Consider the following 23,135-nt stretch of genomic DNA (forward strand, 5'->3'; position numbering starts at 1 on the left):
GTGGTACTTTGTAAGATTGTATTTTACAAAGATCACTACAACAAATCTTACATCCTACCTATTTTCTTCAGTGTGATCTTACCACTTCCCAGGCAAGAGACGGGGTCTAACTCCTTCCAACTGTCACCAAAGTCTGGACTGTGAGCAATAGAATAGCACAATACACATGGGACAGTCTTCTGGAGCCAGGCTAGAAGTCTTGCATCTTCTGCCATGGTCTCTTGGAATGTTGTGCTTGGGATGTTCCTTCTTGGAACCCAGAATCCATACCATGAGAAACCCAAGCCACATGGTTTGGCCATATGTATATGTTCTGATAGATAGTCCTAGCTAATCCATGCCTTTGAGCGATCTCCAGCCCAAACACCACCCATGTGGCTGAAATAACTCTTGGAAGTGTATCCTTCAGCCCCAGGCTCTTCAGGTCCTGGTCATTTGTGTCCCTCTCAGCTGAGACTCCAGACAAGAGACTAGGGAAGATAAGCTACACCACTGTGTCCTGGTGGAATTTGTGACCCTTCAAATTAGTGAGTCTAATAAAAAAAAGCAGTTGCTTTCTATACTAAATTTGGTTGGATTATTTTGAAGGAATAGCTAAGAAGAGCATATTTCATACTTTCAGTGCTAGCATGGGTTTTGGCAGAGAACAGAGAATGTATTTCCCTCCTGACATATGAAACCCAGTTACTCCAGATGAGAAACATACCTTCTGAAAATAATATTATCAGAGAGGAATTCATAGATAGATTTTTTTTTATTAGAGACAATCAAATATATTCTTTTAAAAGAGTGAGATCTTAATTTTGTGATCTTAATTCAGTGAAGGATAATAATTAATGGAGAGAAATGTAAAATAAAACCCAGGATAGGGTGATTAGTGATCAGCACCTACTTGGGAGAACAATGAGATGCTGACTTGATTGACATGTATGGACGGGAGTAGAGATGAATTTCATAACAAGACAATGTATTAGGGTCTTGAATGCTTTGCTAAGAAGATTATATTTAGATAAGGATTGATAGAAGGGTGTTAAAATGTATTCTACTTGAAAGTTATACACCAAATACGGTAAGGGAGATTGTTGAAACCATGTTTGAAAAGATAGAGTGAAGAGTAGGAGAAGCATCAGTAACAATCTCAACATGCAGTGACAAAAGAGTCTGCAAAAAATATGAAGAGCATTGAATACATGTACAAATGGTGGAAGCAAAATAAGATAATGGTCCGGCTGATTGTAATTCGAGGTTAATTGTAATTTCTTGTTTCCTATAGATGACTAATCTCCACAATAATACCAGAGCATGGCCACAGTGGGTAATGAGGGGCAGCTGAGAAAGAAGCTTATTTTGAGGGAATTTTCAGTGTTAGTGGTTAATATATAACTTTCAAAAATTGCAGAGGAAACAAAGATGTTTTCATTTGACATATCTGTGCTCTTAGGTTTTCACACCAGTCTTATCATTCATGGTTCTCAAACCGAACTAACAGATTATGTTGTACTTGATGTAGTGTACTTCTGGTTTAGAACTTTGAAATCCCTCCACTAGCTAGGGGATCTAGAGCAAGTAACATTTTTAGAACTTAGTTTTAATATTGGGAAGCTATTAATGGACTATTTCATTGATTTTTGTGGAAGAATCAGATAAATTAATAGACAGGAAATGTTTTTGTATACTATCAAGTGGTATACAGATAAGATTCTTAAGATAAGACTATTTTAGGAAGACTCACAAGAATCTATTTTTATGCTTGAGTTTTCATGTCCGAGAGACCACCAAGGAGCCACGCACCCATGCAATCACACGAGGGTTTGACAAGCTTAAGTTTGGGCCCAAGTATACCCGACACAGTGGAGTAGGGACTTGGACCCTCAACCAGATTACAGTCAGAGTTTTTAAGGCAGAGTAGGCATGGACTCAGCCGTGGGTGAGGACAAAGGGGATTAGGGATGGCGTAAGTCTCTAAGGACTTTTGGAAGCGAGGTTTCCAGGACCTTGAGGGGCTAGCTATTGTCTGGGGAAAAGGTTATTCATTACCAGTAATAAAAATCTTCTTGTGAGACCCTTTAGATGTATATCAATGGGTCATATGCTTGGGAATGATTGGTGACACTATCTTGGAGGTTTAGAGATAAAGTTTCACATTTCTTCCATCAAGTGTCCTTGTTAGTGAGATTTAGGTTTAGAAGAAATTTAACTTTATTTACATTTCCTTCTGCCTCAGCCTCCTTCAGTTTTATGGTGGAGAGGGCGACATTAGGGCTTAAGGAACTGAGTTATTTGTCTCTTGAAATTGGACTATTGAGAAGATAGCTTCTTTGTTGTAAATCACTAGGACATTTGTAAACCGAGGGAGACTCCTGTCTTGCAGGATTGTGATCTCTGCAAGTTAACTATTTGTTTTTCTTTTAGGGCAGCCAGGGGTGGCTGAGGAATGTCACACATACTACCGAAGGGAGGGGAGTGGGCGGAGAAGGGGTGCAAGGTGCCAGCTTTTGCTTTGCCAAGATGGCTGTACTTATGTCAGGGCTAGACTAGAGGTGGGTACAGCCTTGTTTTTCTTGGCCTCCACACTATTAGAATATTTCATATATCAAAGGAATACATTATAGAGATAAAAGCTCTGAGAGGTAATATACAATAGGTTGTTGTCCTCGATTCTACATGGTGCTATCAAGAAGGGTGAATTAGCTTAAACTGAAGGTTGGGGACCACAACTGGATATTGGGTTAGACTTGACCCATTTTATAGGACGAGGAGTCAGAAATCAGTGCAGAGGTAACAAAATATAGTTATCCAAAGGTAAGAAATGAGGAACCAAATCAGTCAGAGAAACAGATTTAGATAGGCTGGAGGAAGTCAGAATGATATCATTAAGTATTAGTAGGAGAGTCAGAGACAGTGGCATGACCAATTTCCTCTATCCATTGGTCTTCTTAGTGTGGGGTTTTCTCTCCAAGGGGTTAGATGCCCAAAGGGGTATTCTCCAATATTAATGCTTTATTATGAGTTGCATCCTTTTCATTCTTACAATTCTCAAAATTGCTATACTTCATAGTTTGAATAAGAGAATCCTGTTCATGTCTCAAGCTTAGACTCCGAGAGCTGAGGAATAGAAAACCTGTTGTCCTAGTTGGCTCATGCTCAGCATCGTGGACAGAGCCTGCCAATTATGAGGGCAGGTGACACCATAGACACTATATATCAAGTCTCTACTTTGTATTAGGAATCCCAAAGGCTGCAACTATAGTTTTCTTTATCCTTTTGCAATCCTGTTACCTCAGAAGTTGTTCTACCCCCTTGCTGCCTTCTTTGGATTATTCATTCTACCAGCTTGGGTCTTCACCCTTCTTTTGAGCCTAGAGAATGTCCATCATCTTTTGATTCCAGGTCTCCCAGAGCCACAGGCCACGCTTGCTCTACTCAAGGAATTTAATTTGGTTCCTGTTGTCAGGGTCAAAACCTTGAAGAGATTAGTCAGCTATGGCAATTACATCTCCTGTTGGCTAGGTGTTAATGTGGTCAGTTATATTTCAGGTCAAACATTGAGGTTATCTACCGTTTCCATATGTTATTTGAGTGATGGAGCAGAATTTCATCATTACCAAGTAATGCTGTGTATCTGAAAGCAAACAGAGATTGGATGGTGGGTACAGTTACAGTTTATAAATAAAAAATGTAAAACATATCTTTTCCACCTGCAATTTTTTTTCAACTCTGGCATTGGATTTGAATTACATTTCAAGGTGAAATTAAAGGAAACATTCCTTCAGTTAAAAAAAAATCATCTTTTCTATTTTAGAATGAAAATTCTAGATTTGGTGCAGATAGTACAGTGTTCCTAAATACCTCAAACCCAGTGTATTTGTCCTGTTCAGTGAATAAATATTGATACATCATTACTATGTGAAGTCCAAAATTTATTCAGATTTCCTTACTTCTCCTCTACTGTCCTTTTTCTGTTCCAGAGTTCCATTGAGGATACCATCTACTTTTGTCTTTTTAGGTTCTGTTGACTGTGATAATTTCTCAGATTTTTTTTTTTTAAAGATTTTATTTATTTATCAGAGAGAGAGAGGGAGAGAGCGAGCACAGGCAGACAGAATGGCAGGCAGAGGCAGAGGGAGAAGCAGGCTCCCCGCTGAGCAAGGAGCCTGATGTGGGACTCGATCCCAGGATGCTGGGATCATGACCTGAGCTGAAGGCAGCTGCTTAACCAACTGAGCCACCCAGGTGTCCCAATTTCTCAGATTTTTGATGTTTTTGATGACTTTGACAGTTTTGAGAATTACTGCTCAGGAATTTTGTAGATTGTCCTACAATTGGTATGTGTTTATGTTTTTCTCTTAGCCTGGGATTATGGGCTTTGGAGAAGAAGATCACAAACATTAATTACCATTCTTATTGTATTGAGATTACAGACTAGCAAAATGACTTCTCATTGTAGGTGTTGCAGGTGTTAACATAGATCACCTGACTGGGGTTTATTCCTCAGGTTTCTCCACTGTAAAGTTATTCTTTTTGTCCCTTTTTCCATAGCGTACTCTTAATATGTATGGAGTTAAGGTTTAACTCCTTCAGGGGTCATAATATATGAACCTGTTTGAACTCTGTTACATGGAAGATTTGTTTACTCTTCTCCATTCATATATGTAAACTTTTTTTTAAAGATCTAGATGAATGCATGGGTATTCATCTTATACTTTGGGCTATAATTTGGTATTTTATTTAATAAACTTAATTTTTTAAGAGAAATTTCAGGTTCATAACAAAACTGAATGGTAGGTTCAGAAAGCTCCCATACATATGCACAGCTCCTCCCCCATCAACATGACATACGAGAGTGATATATGTGTTACAATCAATGAACCTAAATTGACATACGGTTATTACCCAAAGTCCATACTTTACATTAGTGTTCACTTTTGGTGTACATTCTATTATTTTGATAACTATATTAGAACATGCACGCACCATTATAATATTGTATAGAATAGTTCCACTGACCTATTTATTCATCCCTCCCTCTTGCTAATCCCAGTCTCAACCACTGATCTCTTTACTTGCTTTTGCCAGACTGTTCTATAGTTAGAATCGAATGGTATGTAGCCTCATCAGATTATCTTTTCTTTCTCAGTAATATGCACTTAAATTTTCTTTGTGTGTTTTCACAGATTGATAGCTCACTTCTCTCTAGTGCTGAATAATACTTCATTGTTTGTATGGCATCACACTTTATTTATCCATTCACCTACTGAAGGACATCTTGGTTGTTTGGTAGTTATGAATATAGCTACTATAAACAGCTGTGTGCCACTTTTTGGTGGATTGAAGCTTTCAGCTCCTTTGAGCGAATGCCAGGGAGTGTGATAGCTAGATTGTATGATAAGAGTATGTTTAGTTTTGCAAGAAACTGCCAAACTATGAAGTGGTTCTAGTATTTTGCATTCTCACAGCAATGAATGAGAGTTGCTTTTGCTGCATGTCCTTGCCAGTATTCGGTGTTTGTAAATGTTCAGGATTTTGGCCATTCTAATAGTTATATCCTATTTTAATTTGCATTTCCTTAATGACATATGCTGTTGAGCTTTTCCCATATGCTTGTTTGCCATATGCGTAATCTTTTTGGTGAGGTGTCTGTTTAGGCCTTTTGCCCATTTTTATATCAGGTTGTTCATTTCTTTATTGTTGAGTTGTGTGACTTTGAATACTTTGGATAACTGTCCTTTATCAGGTATGTCTTTTACAAATAATTTCTCTGAGTCTGTGGCTTATCTTTTTATTTTCTGGACAGTGTCCTTCACAGAACAGAATTTTAAAATTTTAATGAAGTCCAATTATCAATTGTTTCTTTCATGGACCATGCCTTTGGTATTCAGTCTAAAAATTCATGGCCAGTGTCAGGGCCCCCTAGATTTTCTCCTATTTTATCCTCTAGGAGTTTTTATAGTTTAGCACTTTACATTTAGGCCTATGTTCCATTTTGGTTTAATTTTTGTGAAGAGAGAAAACTCTTTTTTTTTTTTTTTTTTTGCATATGGTGTACAGTTGTTCAGAACCATTTTTTAAATAAAAATTTTATTTACTTATTTGAGAAAAAGTGATAGAATATGAATGGGGCATGGGGCAGAGGGACAAGCAGACTCCCTGCTGAGTGAGAAGCTCAATGCAGGGCTTTATCCCAGGTCCCTGAGATCAAAACTTGAGTGAAGTCAGATGGTTAACTGACTGAGCCACCCAAGCACCCCTCCAGGACCATTTTTTTTTTTTTTTAAAGATCTTATTTATTTATTTGACAGAGAGAGAAATCACAAGTAGGCAGAGAGTCAGGCAGAGAGAGAGAGAGAAGCAGGCTCCCGCTGAGCAAAGAGCCCGATGCGGGGCTCGATCCCAGGACACCGAGATCATGACCTGAGCCGAAGGCAGCGGCTTAATCCACTGAGCCACCCAGGCGCCCCCAGGACCATTTTTGAAGAGACTGACTTTTCTCCAGTGTGTTGCCCTTACTCTCTCATCAAAGATCAGTTGTATTTCAGCTTTGGTCAAGGGGAGCTCTTTCCATTGGCCAAGTTGTCCCCTTTGATGATATATTCCCATCATTAATTTTTTTTTTTTTTTTTGAGAACTTCCCTACTTTCTGGCACTACAAGATACTCCAGGCTCATTTTGTATATTTCCTGCCCCATTCCTGGAACAGCAATTTCTTCAAGGAACTTTGGTTCTTTTTATTGGAGAATGGAATTTGAAGCCAAGATCTGACTATAAGATACGTACGTTGTTATTGGACTATCACTGTTTTAAGCCCTCTTAGATGGTAAAGCAATGAAATAGATGTGTGTCTATCAAGCCATGTATACATACATACACAATGAACACACACACACACACACATACACTTCTGTATGTAATTCTGTACCTGTATTAAGCTAGTCAGTTCACTGATGTTTCCAACCCTTCTAATGCATTCCCATATATATCATTCTATCCTCCTTTTCTTGCTTAACTGTGACTTTTCACTCCAAAACTGAGAAACTTTGGTAACACCATCCCATCTTACTTTTATTTAATTTTTCAATTCTGGTACATATATATATATATAATGATTTCAGAATAGTTAACCCACAGGTACCTGGTATCTCAGTCAGTTAAGTGTCTGCCTTCAGCTCAGGTCATGATCTCAGGGTCTTTTGATCGAGCCCCGCAACCACCTCCTTGCTCAGCTGGCAGCCTGCTTCTCCCTCTGCCTGCCGCTCCCCCTACTTGTGCGCTCTCTCTCTCTGTTTCTGACAAATAAATAAATAAAATCTTTTTAAAAAAATAACTGTTAACCTGTAACTCTACAGAAAACAACTTTATAGAATACAGTGTTTTGCATATTTCTTTTTTCTCCCCTGTAGTCTTATAGACTAATCACTTCCAAAGTTCCTTTACTTGGCAACATTTCCTCCTACCCCATTTCAGTGAGGATGTATCATACATTTGTAATAGAGTTATAGTCTCTTGTCACATCATTTTGCATTACATCATGGAATCCCCCAACTTTCTAAATGTTTTTTTTTTTTTTTAAATATACATACATTAAGTTTCACTCTTAGTGCTGTAAATTTCCATGGATTTTCACAACTGCGATAATGTCATTATAGCATTATACATAACAATTTCACTGCACCAAAAAAATCCCCATTTCCCTTCCCCATAGACCCACCTGCCATGTCTCCCTAGAAATGGCTAATCTGTTTATTTTCTTTAAAATTTTGACTTTTCCAGAACATCATTTACATGGAATTATACACTATATAGACTTTTCAGTCCGTCTTCTTTTACTTAGTAAGGAGTATTCAAGGTTCATCCATGTTTTTGCATAGCTTCATAGTACATTATTTTTAATCACCAAACAGCATTCTATCCGATGGCTAGCCCACAGTTTGTTTATCCATTCACCTATTGAAGAACAGTTGGTCGTTCTCATTTTTTAGTAACTATGAACAAAGCTTCTATAATATTTATGTGCAGGTTTATGTAGACATTAATTTTCAAATGAATTGGGTAAATATCTAGGCATACAATCACTGGATCATATGGTAAACTATGTTTAGTGTATAAGAAACTGCCAAACTGTCTTCCAGGGTAGTGACATTGCGTTCCTACCAGCAATGAACGTGAGTTCTTGTTGCTCTGCGTTCCTGCCAGAGACGGATATTGTCAGCTCTTTGGATGTTAGCCATTCAAATCAGCATGTAGTGCTATCTCATTATTGCTTTAATTGGCATTTATTTAATGCCAAGTGATGTTGAGTATCTTTTCCTAGACCCATTTGCCATATGTATAACTTCTTTGGTGAAGTGTCCAGATCTTCTGCCCATTTTTAAATTGTGTTTGGCTTTTATTGTTGAGTTTTAGCATTCATTGTATGTTTTGGAGGCAAAAACTTTGTCAGATGTGTGATTTGCAAATATTTTCTCCCAATGTATAGCTTGTCTTTTCATTTCTTTAACAGTTCTTTGCAGAGCAGAAGTTTTTAGTTTTTTGTTTTGTTTTGTTTTGTTTTTTAATTTGACAAAGATCACAAGTAGGCAGAGACGCAGGCAGAGAGAGAGGAGGAAGCAGGCTCTTGGCTAAGCAGTTAGCCTGATGTGGGGCTTGATCCCAGGACCCTAGGATCATGACCCGGGCCGAAGGCAGAGGCTTTAACCCACTGAGCCACCCAGGCGCCCCAGAAGTATTTAATTTTTTTAAAAAGTTCAATTTATCATTTTTTTTCTTTCATAGTTGTGCATTTCTTATTATATCTAATAGCTCATCACCAAATTTAAGGTTACAGAGACCATTTTCTTCCAAAAATGTTATAGTTCAAAATTCTATATTTAAGCCTATGATCTACTTTTGGTGATCTTTTTTGTGAAAAATGTAAAGTCTGCTTCTAGTTTTTTTCTTTTGATACAGATACCAAGTGTCCCAGTACCATTTATTGAAAATACTGTTCTTTCTCTTTTGAGTTACCTTTGTGTCTTTGTCAAAAATCAGTTGACTATATTTGTATGGGTCTACTTTTGGAATTTAGCCAAATTTACAGAGGACACAGTCCCCACAAGACTACTCTAGGACACCAACCGCAAGTTCAAGGAGCCCCTTGGAGTTCCCTCACTTCAGACCAGCTGGCTACTCTTATTGCTAGTCTTCTGTGTCAGCTAGTGTTTTTTACTCAAACACTAGTGTGGATGTTGCTATGAGAATATTTTGTATATATCACTGACATCTGCAATCAATTTACTTTAAGGAAGGGAAATCACCCACTATAATATGGATGAGTCTAATCCAATCAGTTCAAGTCCTTAAGAGTAAACACTGAGGTTTACCAGAGAGGAAAAAATTTGCCTCAATACTGTAACAGCTCCTGCCTGTTTCCAAACTGCTAGTCTGCCCTGCAAATTTTGGACTTGCCAGCTACTATGAAGATTCATGAGCCAATTTCTTATAAAAAAATTCTCTCTCTCTTTCTTAATGATCAATTAGGGTTCTCAAGAAAATCAGGGTTTATAGATACAATACAGCTATAATATTTTCAATATAGTTACAAATTCATGGAGTCCCTGTGACCACTCACAGGTTTGATAATTTGCTGGAACAACTGACTCAGAATGGGACTATACTTATAATTCAAGTTTTTATTACAGTGAGAAAAACACAGATGAAGGTGCTCGGGTGGCTCCGTTGGTTGAGCGTCTGTCTTTCAGCTTGGGAACCTTGCTCAGTGGGGAATGTGAGTTTCCCTCTCCCCCTGACCCTCTCTGCTGCTCCTGCACATGCTCTCTCTCTCAAATAAGTAAATAAACAAAATCTTAAAAAAAAAAATCAGCCAAAGCAAGAGATGATCAAGACAGAGTCCAGGAGGGGTTCAAATGTGGAACTCCTGGTTGTCCTCTCTCCATGGAGTTATAGGCAACATTACCTCCTCTTGGCTACTGTGTGAAACAATACATATAGAGTATTACCAGCAAGGGAAGCTCACCAAAGCTTGTGGTGTCCAGAGTTTTTATTGGGGCTTGACTTTACACTTCCTGTATAGCTGACCTTAGTCTCGAGTCCCTCCCAGAGACTGAGCTAAGACTGTTGGTCTCTAGTTCCTCAGGAGTTCAGAACCAATATGGTGTGCCCCAAAGCTCCCATGATGAATCACACTGTTGGGCTATCTGGTGGCCAGTCTCTGAGCCAACAAAGGAGCTTCTATCAGGCAGGACATTCCAGAGACGTGGAGATCAGCCTTCAGTTGAAGGCAAAGCTCAGACCTCTCTTTGGGCAAAGTTAATTCTTCATTACAAATCACATAAAAAATATATATGAAATTTACATATCATGAAACAGAATTTAAATATGCATGGTAGTGATGGTATTTACCAGTGCTGAAAAATACACACTTTGAAATTTTTAAAGAACTTATAACCTTTTCCTTTCCTAAGTAGATTTTTATAATATGTTTAAGGATTTTGTAACACAGCTTTTTTAAATAAGGAAGGTGTTTAAAATGGTCAGTTTTTGTCGTTAGGCATTTTAGTTGTTGAAGTCTTTCTATATTATTACACGTTCATTTTTACAGGCTGTTGTTTCTCGCTAACACTCTAGGAAAGAGAGGAGCCCCACACATGGTCTTTCCTTCATGGATGTATTCTTCCAACTGGGGTCACAATCCCTTAAAGTTAGCTTATCATCCTTCACTTCTAAAATGTTTTTGTGTGTCTGTTTTTCAGTGATTAGGTTACTATATAAAGCTCTCTTCAGTGGTTTTCATTAGCTTATAATATTTTTGAAATGTCACCTCTTGAAAACAAATTGAGCTAAAACCAAAATAGCTGTATCTTCATTTCCAGCCTATTGGCCCCTGTAGTGCCACCAAAAGGCAATCACCACTTACTTTGAGATTTAACTTATCAGAGACAGAATGCTAAGGGAAAGCAGGCTCATTTTGGGGGGTGGTTCTTTTCCCTTGAACAATGAGAGGCGGGAGCTACTGTGAAGTCCACACGATGATGTGTGTGTGCTCAGAGACTGCATTGCTTGGGTGGTTTCAGAGAAAAACACTTTTTGAACACAGGATTTTTCATTCTCCCCCTATTATCTCAGGCTGCCCCTGCTGGGTCTATAGGGTGATTATGTCTGAGTCAGTAGTCTGTAATACTCTCATCTCACTTGGAAGTGTTGCATACAAATCATCCATTAAAAGGGCAGACTAGAAGATAACACTGAATGCAGTTTTAAGTTTCGGTAGATGCCTTTCAATTTTGTGTAGCTTCGGGGAGGATTCCCTGCAAACTGCTCTCATTTAAAGCTTTTTTCATTTCCTCACTAATTCATAAATTCATTTTCCATTAAGCACAACTTCATTATTTCCTTTTCCCTTTTGTACACTGTCACAGTGAAGTGGGGACCCGAAAGTTCTTTAATCTCAAGGGTAGCACACATTTCATTTTTGAATCATTTTGTCTTGAAAAAGTTCCTCAACTAGATCTAGGCTAGAGAAAATCTAATCTAGTTTCAGTGGACAATCTGTTTTAGGTCCTAGCCTTTTGACTCAGGTTGTCTTGGAATGAGAAAATATGACCTAGTTTAAGTCTGGTCTTACTGAATATATCAAACTCTTGAAACGCTTGCATTTATAAACTTTCCTTTCTAATTTTTCTTGTATTCATTAGTTGTCTTCCCTTATTTCAGATCAGAAATATTATTCTGTAAATGGGATCCACTGCCTAGGACATAGAACTAAGCAACATTAGTTCATTCATGTTAATTTAGAAAGCATTACACTATTACTAGTCTTATGAGGATTAGACTTAAAATAATATTAAGAGTAATACAAGATAATTTACCTGCCATTTTATGAACCATAAATGTGTTCACCCAAATTTTAGAATTGTAGTTTTTTAAAAAACTAAATATTTGCAAATATGTTCTAAACTTGAAACTGTTTTGAAAGTTATCAAGTAAGTGAAAGAAAGACATTCATAGATTTTTATACTAACCTTACATTTTATACTATAACCTGGACTTTAATACTGAGATAACTTTATTTGTAAAAGTTCATCTTGCTTGAGAATTTTAACTAAGCTGTTCTCACTGTGCTACATTTACGGGGTATAACTCTGGCCACTTAGTCATCCAATCATTTGTTTATATTCTGTGGTAACATATTCCCTTGGTTTGTCTCTTCTTTTTAAAAATTTTTATTTATTTATTTTAAAGACGTTATTTATTTATTTGTTTGTTTGTTTATTTATTTATTTACGGGGGGGGGAGGTTGATAATAAGAGACAGAGAATATGAAAGGGGGAAGCTCATAGGGAGAAGCTCAGCAGGGAGCCTGATGCACAACTCAATCCCAAGACATCATGACCTGAGCTGAAGGCAGTCACTTAACCTACTGAGTTGCTTAACCAACTCAGCCACCCAGGCGCCCCTTGGTTTACCTCTTAATGAAGCTCCTGAGTCCTCTTATGTTGTTGTTGTATGTTTTTATAAAAGAACACTAATTGTATTCCTGTATTGATTGAATACAAAGGCATATTATTTTATATATAGTAGGTACTTAAAGTTTATTATCAGGTAGAGCACTACTCAGTATTTCTGAACAGCTCAAGTGACAAAGTCGATAATTGTGGATGAGTGACAGTAGAAGGCTGTGACAACTCTAGTGTATCACTTCCACACTCTGTGGTCTGTTCTTTCTGAGGTCTCCCAGATCTTAATTGGTGTATTTGGAGTTTAAAAAGGCATGGTGAAGCTATGTTAGACTAACGTCAGCATTTTGGTTTGTGTGTATGTTTTTTATTTTTATTTTTTAGACAGCAATAGTTCTGAAAACATTTTCTATGTTAAAAGAATCAAAGGGCTGATTCGGGGTCAGTGGTGAAATTGAGTATTGGTATGGGTAACTATGTGGGGTTTTTCAAAAATTTTTCTTATGGAATGCCTTTATTATTTTATTTTTTCAAGAAGGTACTATTAAAAAAAAAAAGAAGTTCCTATTTCAATTAACCAGAATACTAGGATATAGTATGGGAAATACTGATATAGACATAGATTTTTAAATCTACCCCTGGATTAAGACATAAGAGCAAAAAATAGTTACCTGGGTCATATAACTTAGAACTTTTATGGTTTTTATTGCTTTTACTGAATTGTTCTTTGGTGTGATTTTTCATTGGCTTACACTCAAGGACACTTGAGGAAATGGTCCTATGAAATTCATTTCTTTGTCTAATATAAGGATATTATTATGATATACAGATATTAGCAAGAGCATAAAACTTATGACAGATTATATTTTCCCCAAATGACTTCAATGATATTTTCCATTTCCATATACTCTTGTGCAATGTGCCCTTGTCACTCCTCCATTAAAACGGGGATCCATTTCTTCAACCCCTTAAATCTGGGTGGGCTTGGCGATTGACTACTTTGGCAGAAGCAGATTGTATGACTTCAGAGGTTGGGTAGTAAGGAGGCTTTCAGTGTGTACCAGGGTCTCTTGGAATGCTTATTTTGGGATGCTCCCTCATGGACCTCAGAACCCATGTCATGTGAAACCCAAATGACTTGGAGAGACCATGAATGGGGGCTTGGTCCATGATCCCTTTCACGATTTTAGCAGGCAGCCCCGTCAGATGGCTGCAGCCCCCAGTGGGCATCAGACTGTAGTTTCATGAGAAACCCCGGGTGGGAGCTACCTTACTGAGCTCAAGCAACCAACAGAAATGTAAGAAATAAGAATAAATCAGTTTTTCAAAGGCACGTTTTGGAGTGGTGTTGTTACATGGCAACGGGTAATAGGACAGAACATGAATGAATAAAGCACTCCTACTTAAAGTTTTTACCTCCATTTTATGACTGTAACCTTGTTTTTCCTTTGACATGACTCTAGTATGTGCTTTGCATTTATACTATCTAGTTTCTATTTTATCCATCTCTGTAAAGTACCTTAAATTCATTTTTCAAGAAGTTTGGATGTACACAATTCTGTGTGTAAAATTCACATCATGCCCAAGTCAGAAATTATATATATTAATCCACTTATTCTTTTTTGTATTTTATAAAGAAAACAGAAGCATGCTAGGAAACATACTCCTAGTCTCAAGGAAATCGAGATTTGGTGAACAAAAGAGAGCTTCGTATTCTACTTGTCTCTACAAGTAGAAAAATGTTTGGCTTTGTGTTCAGCTCATTCAAGCTCTGCATGCAAATCTACTTGGTTAAAAAAAAAAATCACACAATGCTAAACATGTCTTACACTTTAGCACATAGAAGAATAAAGAACTATTTTTCTGACCTCTAAGGCATTCTTTATCAGAATGAGGTATGCAGATGAGCGTGACAGATAAAACAAAATGTCTGAATTCCCAAATTACTAACTAATAGAACTCCTAATTCATTTATCTCAAAAATTTTCAATATGGTTTACTAAATACAGAAACTAGAAATCACCTTATATAATAACAAAAACATCTTATTCTTTTTAGGAAACAATGGTGAACATTGAAATCGTAGAAATAATAGGTAAAACCAAATGCATTTTACCTGCGAATAACAAACATTTATTAAAAAATATTTTCCTTTCCTATTGAAGATTTCTATATTATTTTGTTTCTCAAGTATTAAAATAGCTCATTTGCTTTTGCCTCTAAAGAAATCAAAACTGTGTTTTAAGGAGCATGGTTTCTATGGTTTTACGTTCAGCAGGAGCAAATGAAATGACTGCAAAATTGTCCTGAACAAAGAACATGAAGTGCCCAAATAATGCCAATAAAAATATCTCTCTCATTGAAAGGGATATATGAAAATCTGAGAATACTAAATTATCTTTGCTTCTGTGCACTGTTTATAAAAAAGAGATCCCATTTTTCAAGTTCCTGTAAATGCTAGTAGTATATATATTTAGATAAAAATATATTAATGTACCTTTGCACAAGAAAGCTGTTTTCATCAAACTGTAAGACATGAGCTCCACTGGAGCAGAGATTTTCCATGTATGGAGCAGTGTGGGGCCTGAGCTCACCTCTGCCCCAAGAACATGTCAACAATGCGAGGCACTTGAAATTCTCTCTGCCATCCTACCAAGCTTCACCATGCGTGGCAATGACATTTGAGGTTAGGAGTTGTGAATCTGGCAGGATGGGAGTCTGGAAGGTCATCTGGGAGATGGTTGAAAAGGAGATGGTAAACCTACAGTTTGACTTCATCATTACTGATTTCTATTTTTATTGTTTCCTTGCTGTTTGAGAAATAACTTGCTGATAAATCAATACCAGGGACATCCTTATTATGTACAAGAAATTTGGGTCTATTTTGATCAGTTCAGTTTTACCAGTGAATGTTACCACCTACCTAGACCTGTTGTGGGCACCCAGTAGGTCCACAATCAATAGTTATTCCCGCAGGTTAGAACAATAAGAGCCAGTCCTTCAATGTCACCTGCTGTGCGCTGAGCGATAGAGTTAATGATCTTCCGTTTATTAAGTGATGTGATACTCACAGCAACATTATAAGGCAGGTACTGTTATCTGTTTCAAAGCCAGGGCTGGCCCTAGCTTGCCTGCAATCCCGGCTCACCAGAGCTAGAGGTGGAATTCTAGCCCTGGAGACCTGAGCTGACAGACGGTGGAGTCTGGTTCCCGTCTCTGCTGCACTGTCCTGCTTCTGTGAGGGTTAAGTCCTAAGATGTGAGAGGTGGCTGTTTAGGGATACCTTCCTTTAGGAGCATCTGAGAAGGAATCAAATTGAGGGAGCATTTCAGTGGTTGGCAGAGGAACTTGATGGCCCTTGAGGAACAAGCAACAGGGCTGTTTTGAATAATTACTTTCCCCACTCAGGTCACATGAGGTCTGGCGGAGAAGCCTCCTGCCTAAGATTGAGGGAGAGATGTAGTTGGCATGATTGCCGAGCAGGCGGAAGTGACAAAGTAAATGACCTCAAGAGAACAGTGCCGCGTTCCAGGAGCCAGGATGCACAGAAAACCAGAAGAATTTTCGGGTAATTTGAACAATATTTGCAGGGATGGCAGCACATGTTTCTTTCTTCGCAGCAGGCAGCAGTAGCGGGGAGTCCTTTTTAGGGCTCTGTTCTTATCACCTAAAACTTCCAAAGCTTAACTGACTGCCAGGATAATTAGCCCCCCTGCATACGGAGGTTCTTTTAGATCCACTTCTGATACATTAAGGAAAAGAAAGAAAATAATCATTTTCAGGTTGAACAGCCTGGCCCTTAGATTCTGATATATGGCAAATAGCAGCCCAATAGGAAACGAATCCACATTTCTTAAGGACAATTTGGAAAGAGGCCCATTATTTTTTCCCTTATTTTTGAGTGCATTAAAATGTAATATACATTATAGATTTTATTATTTACCATGTCTCCACGTGGGGGGTCGGAATTAGAATCATGGTTTGTGGGCGTCAGAAGAGATCTATTGCAGCTAAAGGAGTCCTCTCATTTTATAGTTAAGTGTAACTACCATACAAGCCTGTGATGTGTAACATCTGAATGAAAGACCAAGTAAAATGTTCTCTACTTGCAGATTGCCTACTGATCTTTTTTTTTTTTTTTTTTTAAGATTTTATTTATTTACATACTTGTCAGAGAGAGAGAGAGAGCTCAAGCAGGCAGAGAGACAGGCAGAGTCAGAGAGAACAGGCTCCCCAATGAGCAAGGAGCCCAATGCGGGACTTGATCCCAGGACCCTGGGGTCATGACCTGAACTGAAGGCAGTGGCTTAACCGACTGAGCCACCCAGGCATCCCTTGCCTACTGATCTTAATGCTTGCTCCAGCCTTCAGTCTCGGGTAAATAATTCAAATCCTCTTCACTTAAAATACTCAAGACTTGTGGATCTCAAATCCATGGTATGGCTTCCCTGGATACTTTCAAGAAGTAACAAGAAAGCTCTACATCAAAGAAAGGTAAGTTATAGTGTTTTGTCTTCTCAGCATGAACCCATGTGTACCATAGGAACATAGGAAAAAGATAGCATTTGGTATTTCTGACAATAAAACCGAGCTATATGGCACACAGTATCTTTCCTAGTGAAAGATACTGAAGTCTTCTAGTGTATATTACTGCATTAATCTAAATTGCATATCAGCTATGCAAATTATGGTCCATCCCCAATATGGAATACTACTCCACTAAAAAGAACGAGTGAGCTATATCTTTCAGCTTTCCAAGTGAGAAAAAAACAGGTAGGAGAGAGGTGTTTATAATGTAATCTATTAATGATTTGAACATGAGAACATAAACAGGAAGAACACTATGAAGAATACATAACAGGTAATTAATTGCCTAGCTGAGGATGTGAATCAGGACAAGAGAAATAAATGTGCAAGAGATGGCAACCAAGCAAAGAGAAAAGAAAACAAACATTATACCTTAAATCATGTGATATGCATGTATTTCATATTGCATATGCATGTAGAAAAGACCTGTCAACATCCCATGTTAAAAAAGCATGTCGTTCCCAAGAGAACATAATTATAAATAGGAATACTGTCCTCCTACTATATGAGTTTGTGGCCATGGAATGGTAGAACTTCCTATCTGAGATGTGAGCCAGTCCCTGAGTTCCCATGGGGGAGCACAAGGAACTGGGGCTTTCACTTTGAACACTGACTTTGCAATTTTCTAGCCGTGTGACGTTGCGTGTATTTCACACTGATAAATGAGGATAGAATTGCATATGTTACTGTGAGGATTAAATGAAATCATGTAATGTAATAATTGAAATCTCTGTCAACTTTCAGGAAATAACCTTCTCTTCCCTCCTTTAAATGCCTTTTCTAATTTATTTCTCATATATATGTAATCAAAACCCTAAAAGTTTTAAGTTTGAACACTGCCTGACAATTTTACAATGACTCCTACTAAGTGCTGTGTTATCTTGTATACTCTCTCTGTGCTATAGCTGTGGTAGGTTGGGGAAATAGTAAGGACCAAATTGATCAGAGAAGCTTCGTAGAGGGAGGTTTTGAATGATGGGTAGAATTTGCATGGGAGAAGACTTTCCAGGTAAAGGAAACACCTGAACAATGGGTACTTTTTCTGGATCCATAATTTATGTCTTCTTCAAAGATTTTATGTTGGAGAAATTAGAGAATGATGTTAATATATAGAAAAGACTCCTACTGTGTAAGGCATCGAAGATAGGTATGATAAGTTAAATTGAGTGCGTAGAAAATCAAGAAATGCAGAGTTATTGTCTAGTTTTAGGGCAGTGGCATTGAATTAAAAGGGACTGAAGAAATGATGTTATCAAATTAGTAAGTATCGTTGTTGATTATTCCTAGCATGCAGATGTGGAGTATTTGCTGATAGATTTTTAAATACTTTTTCTAATCATTATATTTTGTGTAAATATATTTTTATATATTCATACTGCCTGTAAATATATTTACACAGTGTAATCAATCAAGCAACACTTTTTTTTTAATTAGGGGATTATTATGTCCAGTTAATAGGAAAATTTTTTTTCAAGATTTTATTTATTTATTTGAAAGAGGGAAATCACTAGACAGAGAGGCAGGCAGAGAGAGAGGGGGGAAGCAGGCTCCCTGCTGAGCAGAGAGCCTGATGCAGGACTCGATCTCAGGACCCTGAGATCATGACTTGAGCCGAAGGCAGTGGCTTAACCCACTGAGCCACCCAGACGCCCCAATAGGAAGTTTTTACAGGGAGTTTATCTTATACTTCTTTGGTATCCATCCTTCTCATTGTTTGAGGCCAACCTTAAAGTATTGAATTCTTTGATTGGATCTCTTGAGAGCCTATAATCTCTTCTCATCCCTATTTATTTATCAAGAAAAAACGAGTTTATAAATTAATATAACAGAATTTGTGATTCGTTTTAGGGTTGGAGGAGATTGAGCCTAAAATCCTAATATTTGTCTCCTGATCAAATAAGGAAGTGAGCCGTACATAAGGAATAACAGCCACATGGAAAATAAATCACTACTTTATTAGTGGTTTTCTAAGCTCCTTACAAATCCTCAAAGGTCTTTCCTGGAAAAACTGAGTTGCAGTCAGAGACTACAGTGGTAGCCTAATTCCTCTGTGTGCTATACTTCACCAGATGGAGATTGCTAGGTCATCTCTTCCACTGAACTCCCTAACAGAGACAAGCACAGAGGGCTTTCCCTGAGAAATCCAGTTCACTGAATGGGTTTCCAGTGTGGAATACCTAAAGCAAAAGCCAGGCTGTTCAGAAGGTCTGGACTCTCCTATCAGTCGCATGATCAGAAGGCAGCAGAAAGCAGTAAGATTAATTCAGAAACAAAAAAGAGAAAAGGTAACTGTCATTAATGAATAAAACTAGGTATAAAGAATATCCTGAGAATGGCCTAAATAATTGCAATACTTAGTGACGAATGTTAAAAATAGGTTAAGTGCAGATAAAATGGTGACACAGACATGGAAGTGATTAATTCCTGTGTGAGTCCAGGAAGGCTTCATAGAGAAAGACACATTAGAGGTGGCTAAATGTTTGTCAGGGTAATGAGGGTAACAAGAAGGAAATTCCAGGAATTGGGAGTTTGGTAAACCATGGTAAGTTTTGAGAAAGAGAAACAGTTTAGTGGAATGGAAGACATGTTCACAGGGAAAAGGTGAAAACTGAGGGAGGTATGCAGATATGAGAAGATCTGAAATCCATTACTGGAGGAGGGTATCAAGAAGACTTGACATCTGGATGACTCGCAAACTAAACCTCAGAAATTGGAGGCTCCTCACCTCTTCACAGTCCTTGGAATGTGTGTACTGCTTGTCTTCACTGCTTCCAGAAGGTGCCCCAACATTAACAGCCTTGAGATAGGAATGTGGTGTTGAGATTATCTGGATGGTACATATGGCTAAATCCAGGTAGGGCCTCTATATAGACTTAAGATTTGGTGGGTGAGTGCGGAGATCTACTCATTTGTGGCCATCCAAGACAAATCTCATAAGACACATTTTCTTGCTTTGAACCTGCCACCTCCCTGTCTGGAGTGGCCTGCCTCTTTCTTTGGCCTCTCCCTGTCCTCCACACATGGGGGAGATTTTCAGAATATACCCAGGAGGCTCCCAAGAAGGTTGTGAACTGCATGCTAAAGAATATAAGCTCTGGCCAATGATATCCAGAGTTAAGGTTTGCCCTAATGGGATGAGTAGTTGTTTATCTCTAAAGATGTTATTACATATTTCCATAATATTTTCTATGGTAGCTATAATTATAAAAAATTATCAATAAGCTTATGAAAAATTATCAACAAATTTGGTGGCTTTAGATGATATACATTTATTAATCTGACAGTCCAAAAGTTAGAAGTTCAAAATAGGTCTTCCTGGGCCAAAATAAAAGTATCAGCATGGCCGACTTCCTTTTAGAGGCTCTCAGGAAAAATTCCTGGCCTTTTCCAGCTTCTAGAAGCTGCTAGCATTCCTTGGCTTGTGGACTGCTTCTGTCTTCAAAGCCAGAAAAGGCTGGTCAAAATGTCTCAGGCTGTATCACCCTGATATGTTCCCTTTTCTCCCTCCCTCCCCTCTTCATCGGTAAATTCCTTTGTGATGACCTTGGATCTGCCCAGATAATCCAGGATAATCTCCACATGTCATGGTCAGCTGATTAGCAACCCCTAATGTAACCAACCTCTTTATGTAACCTAACAATAGTGGTTACAGATGCTGAAGAGTAGGGTGTGGAAGTGTAGGGAGAGGTGTTATTCTGCCTACCATACTTCATTTGTATATATAGATTAAGCAGATTAGTTTTTCAATAACACTTTTTTTTAAAGATTTTATTTATTTATTTGACACAGAGAGCGATTGCAAGCAGGAAAAGAGGCAGGCAGAGAGAAAGGGGGAAGCAGGCTCCCTGCTGAGCAGAGAGACTGATGTGGAACTCGATCCCAGGACCCTGTGACCATGACCTAAGCCGAAGGCAGAGGCTTTAACCCACTGAGCCACCCAGGCACCCCTCAATATCACATTCTTATAACACTGTTCTATAATGACAATAATAATAATGGGTCATAGGCTTAGTGTATGAGAGATCAGAAGATATAATGAAAATTTATCATGGAGTCTCTAAAGATGTGTAAGACATATTGTCAGGTAGCTCATCTTGAGAAAACGTCTCAGCAGAGCAGTAGCTGTATTCATTTAGATAACATTTTATTTGTTAGAGCAAGTTTTGACAGACTTTATTTTAACAGCTGGAGAAATTAATTTAAAATCACAACATTTAGTGTATTGGCAAACTTCTACAGGTACGTGCAGACAATTACATATTTTTGAAATAAAATAACTGCTTCTACATTCTAATGAGAAGATTTGAGGATAGATAGAAGCCATACATTTAAGCAGATATGCTTTAATAGATAGTAGAAAACTGTCAGAAAATAGATCCACTGTGACCATTTCTACAGTTCTCAGTGATTTCTTTGTTATAAATAACATTTTTAAATGTGTACTTTTCTGAACAGAAAAAAAATAGCAATTCACTTTCTGAATACTTTCATATTTACAATGCCCTTTTAAAAATAGTAAGTTAAAAGGGAATATTGTGATGTGAGCTATAACTTTTCTAAAATTAAAAGAAATAAAGAAATCAAATATACTAGCCTAATGAGATAACAATATTTTTCACTAACTGAAAGATTATAGGCCAGAAATCTTGAGCTTTATATACACTATTTTTACATTTACAGCCATGAACAATATTCTAATTTGAAACATTTATGTATAACTGATTAAGAATATGAAGTCATAATCCATGAAATAAGTATAAAACAGCATATACCTCATAATGTTAACCTAAAAAACAGAACATAATTGTCATTTCATTTATGAACTTTTGTGTCTTCTTTAGAAAATTAGGAAAGAAAATGGATATAACTAATATAAATCTAAGTTGTTTTGATAGAAATTTAAGTTCAGAACAATTCACACAATGGTAAGATGTGTTCATTGAATTATTTTACCTATAAGTTCTCATTTAGTTTACAAAAAACCAAGTTTACTCATTGTTATAATAGCCATTTCCTTTTTCCTGCTTTACATTCTGCCCCTTCATTCTCTCATATTCCACTTTCTGTAACAGAGCTCATTACCAAGGTGATAGGAGACTAGTTTCAAAAGCAACATGAGTCACAAAAATATCAAGCTAGTGGTTTCCTTCAGGACATTCATATATTTCTTGTGCTAGAAAGAAAACCTTTCCTTGGGCGCAGTGATATCACTCCTGAGAAACCAATTACTTTTCATATATCTGTAATACTATTTTGACATAACTATGTCGTGGAGAAGAGCAAACTCTAGGTATATGGTACATAAGTACAGTATCTTATCTGCAGTTCCTACACTGTAAGCAGAAAAACTGATTTAAAATAGTTGATTATCTAGTAATTAATAACTGGACAATTGGTTCAAGTCATTTTTATACATTGGCCATCCACAGCCTGGCTTTTTTATGTGTGGCAATTATCCATAGTTCTCTATTTTTATCTTAAGCATCCGAAACAACAAGGGACATTTTTGAACAATCTATAGTATTCTTCTTGGATCTAAAAAAAAAGAAAGAAAAAAAGGAAATGTTAAATTTAATTGCAACAACCGCATCAAATTATTTTCAAATCACATTAATTGTTATATTTGGTTTTCAAAAGTATTTTCTTTTTTTAAATTTAATTTAATTTTTTCAGTGTTCCCAGATTCATTGTTCATGCACCACACCCAGTGCTCCATGCACTACATGCCCTCCTTAATACCCACCACTAGGCTCACCCATCCCCCACTCCTCTCCCCTCCAAAACCCTCAGTTTGTTTCTCAGACTCCACAGTCTCTCATGGTTCATCTTCCCCTCCGATTTCTCCCAATTCACTTTTCCTTTCCTTCTCCTAGTGTCCTCCATGTTATTCCTTATGCTCCACTAGTAAGTGAAACCATATGATAATTGACTCTCTGCTTGATTTATTGCACTCAGCATAATCTCCTCCAGTCCCATCCATGCTGATTCAAAAGTATTGTTTTCTCATCATCTGTCAGAATATGCTCAAATTAATAGATGCTATGTTTATATTCCTAAAAACAAGTTTTGTTTGAAAGCCTATTTCCATATGAAAAGCGA

General features: G+C 37.5%; 2 protein-coding genes across 3 annotated transcripts in view; one reads left to right on the plus strand and one right to left on the minus strand.

The window, feature by feature from the left end:
- The window catches only part of LOC309842461 (uncharacterized protein), a 98,652-nt gene that overhangs the window by 36,208 nt on the left and 39,309 nt on the right, over positions 1-23,135 (plus strand). The gene's annotated exons all lie outside the window — the stretch shown is intronic.
- The window catches only part of ADGRL4 (adhesion G protein-coupled receptor L4), a 108,002-nt gene continuing 106,030 nt past the window's right edge, over positions 21,164-23,135 (minus strand). For both annotated transcript variants that reach the window (XM_082686668.1, XM_082686667.1), the window contains one exon: positions 21,164-22,571. In XM_082686668.1, the coding sequence (XP_082542794.1) occupies positions 22,509-22,571 (63 nt within the window). In that variant the 3' untranslated portion in view covers positions 21,164-22,508. The remainder of the gene's footprint in view (positions 22,572-23,135) is intronic.

Source organism: Mustela nivalis (assembly GCF_964662115.1).
Source record: "Mustela nivalis genome assembly, chromosome: 10".
In the NCBI taxonomy this organism is placed as follows: Eukaryota; Metazoa; Chordata; class Mammalia; order Carnivora; family Mustelidae; genus Mustela; species Mustela nivalis.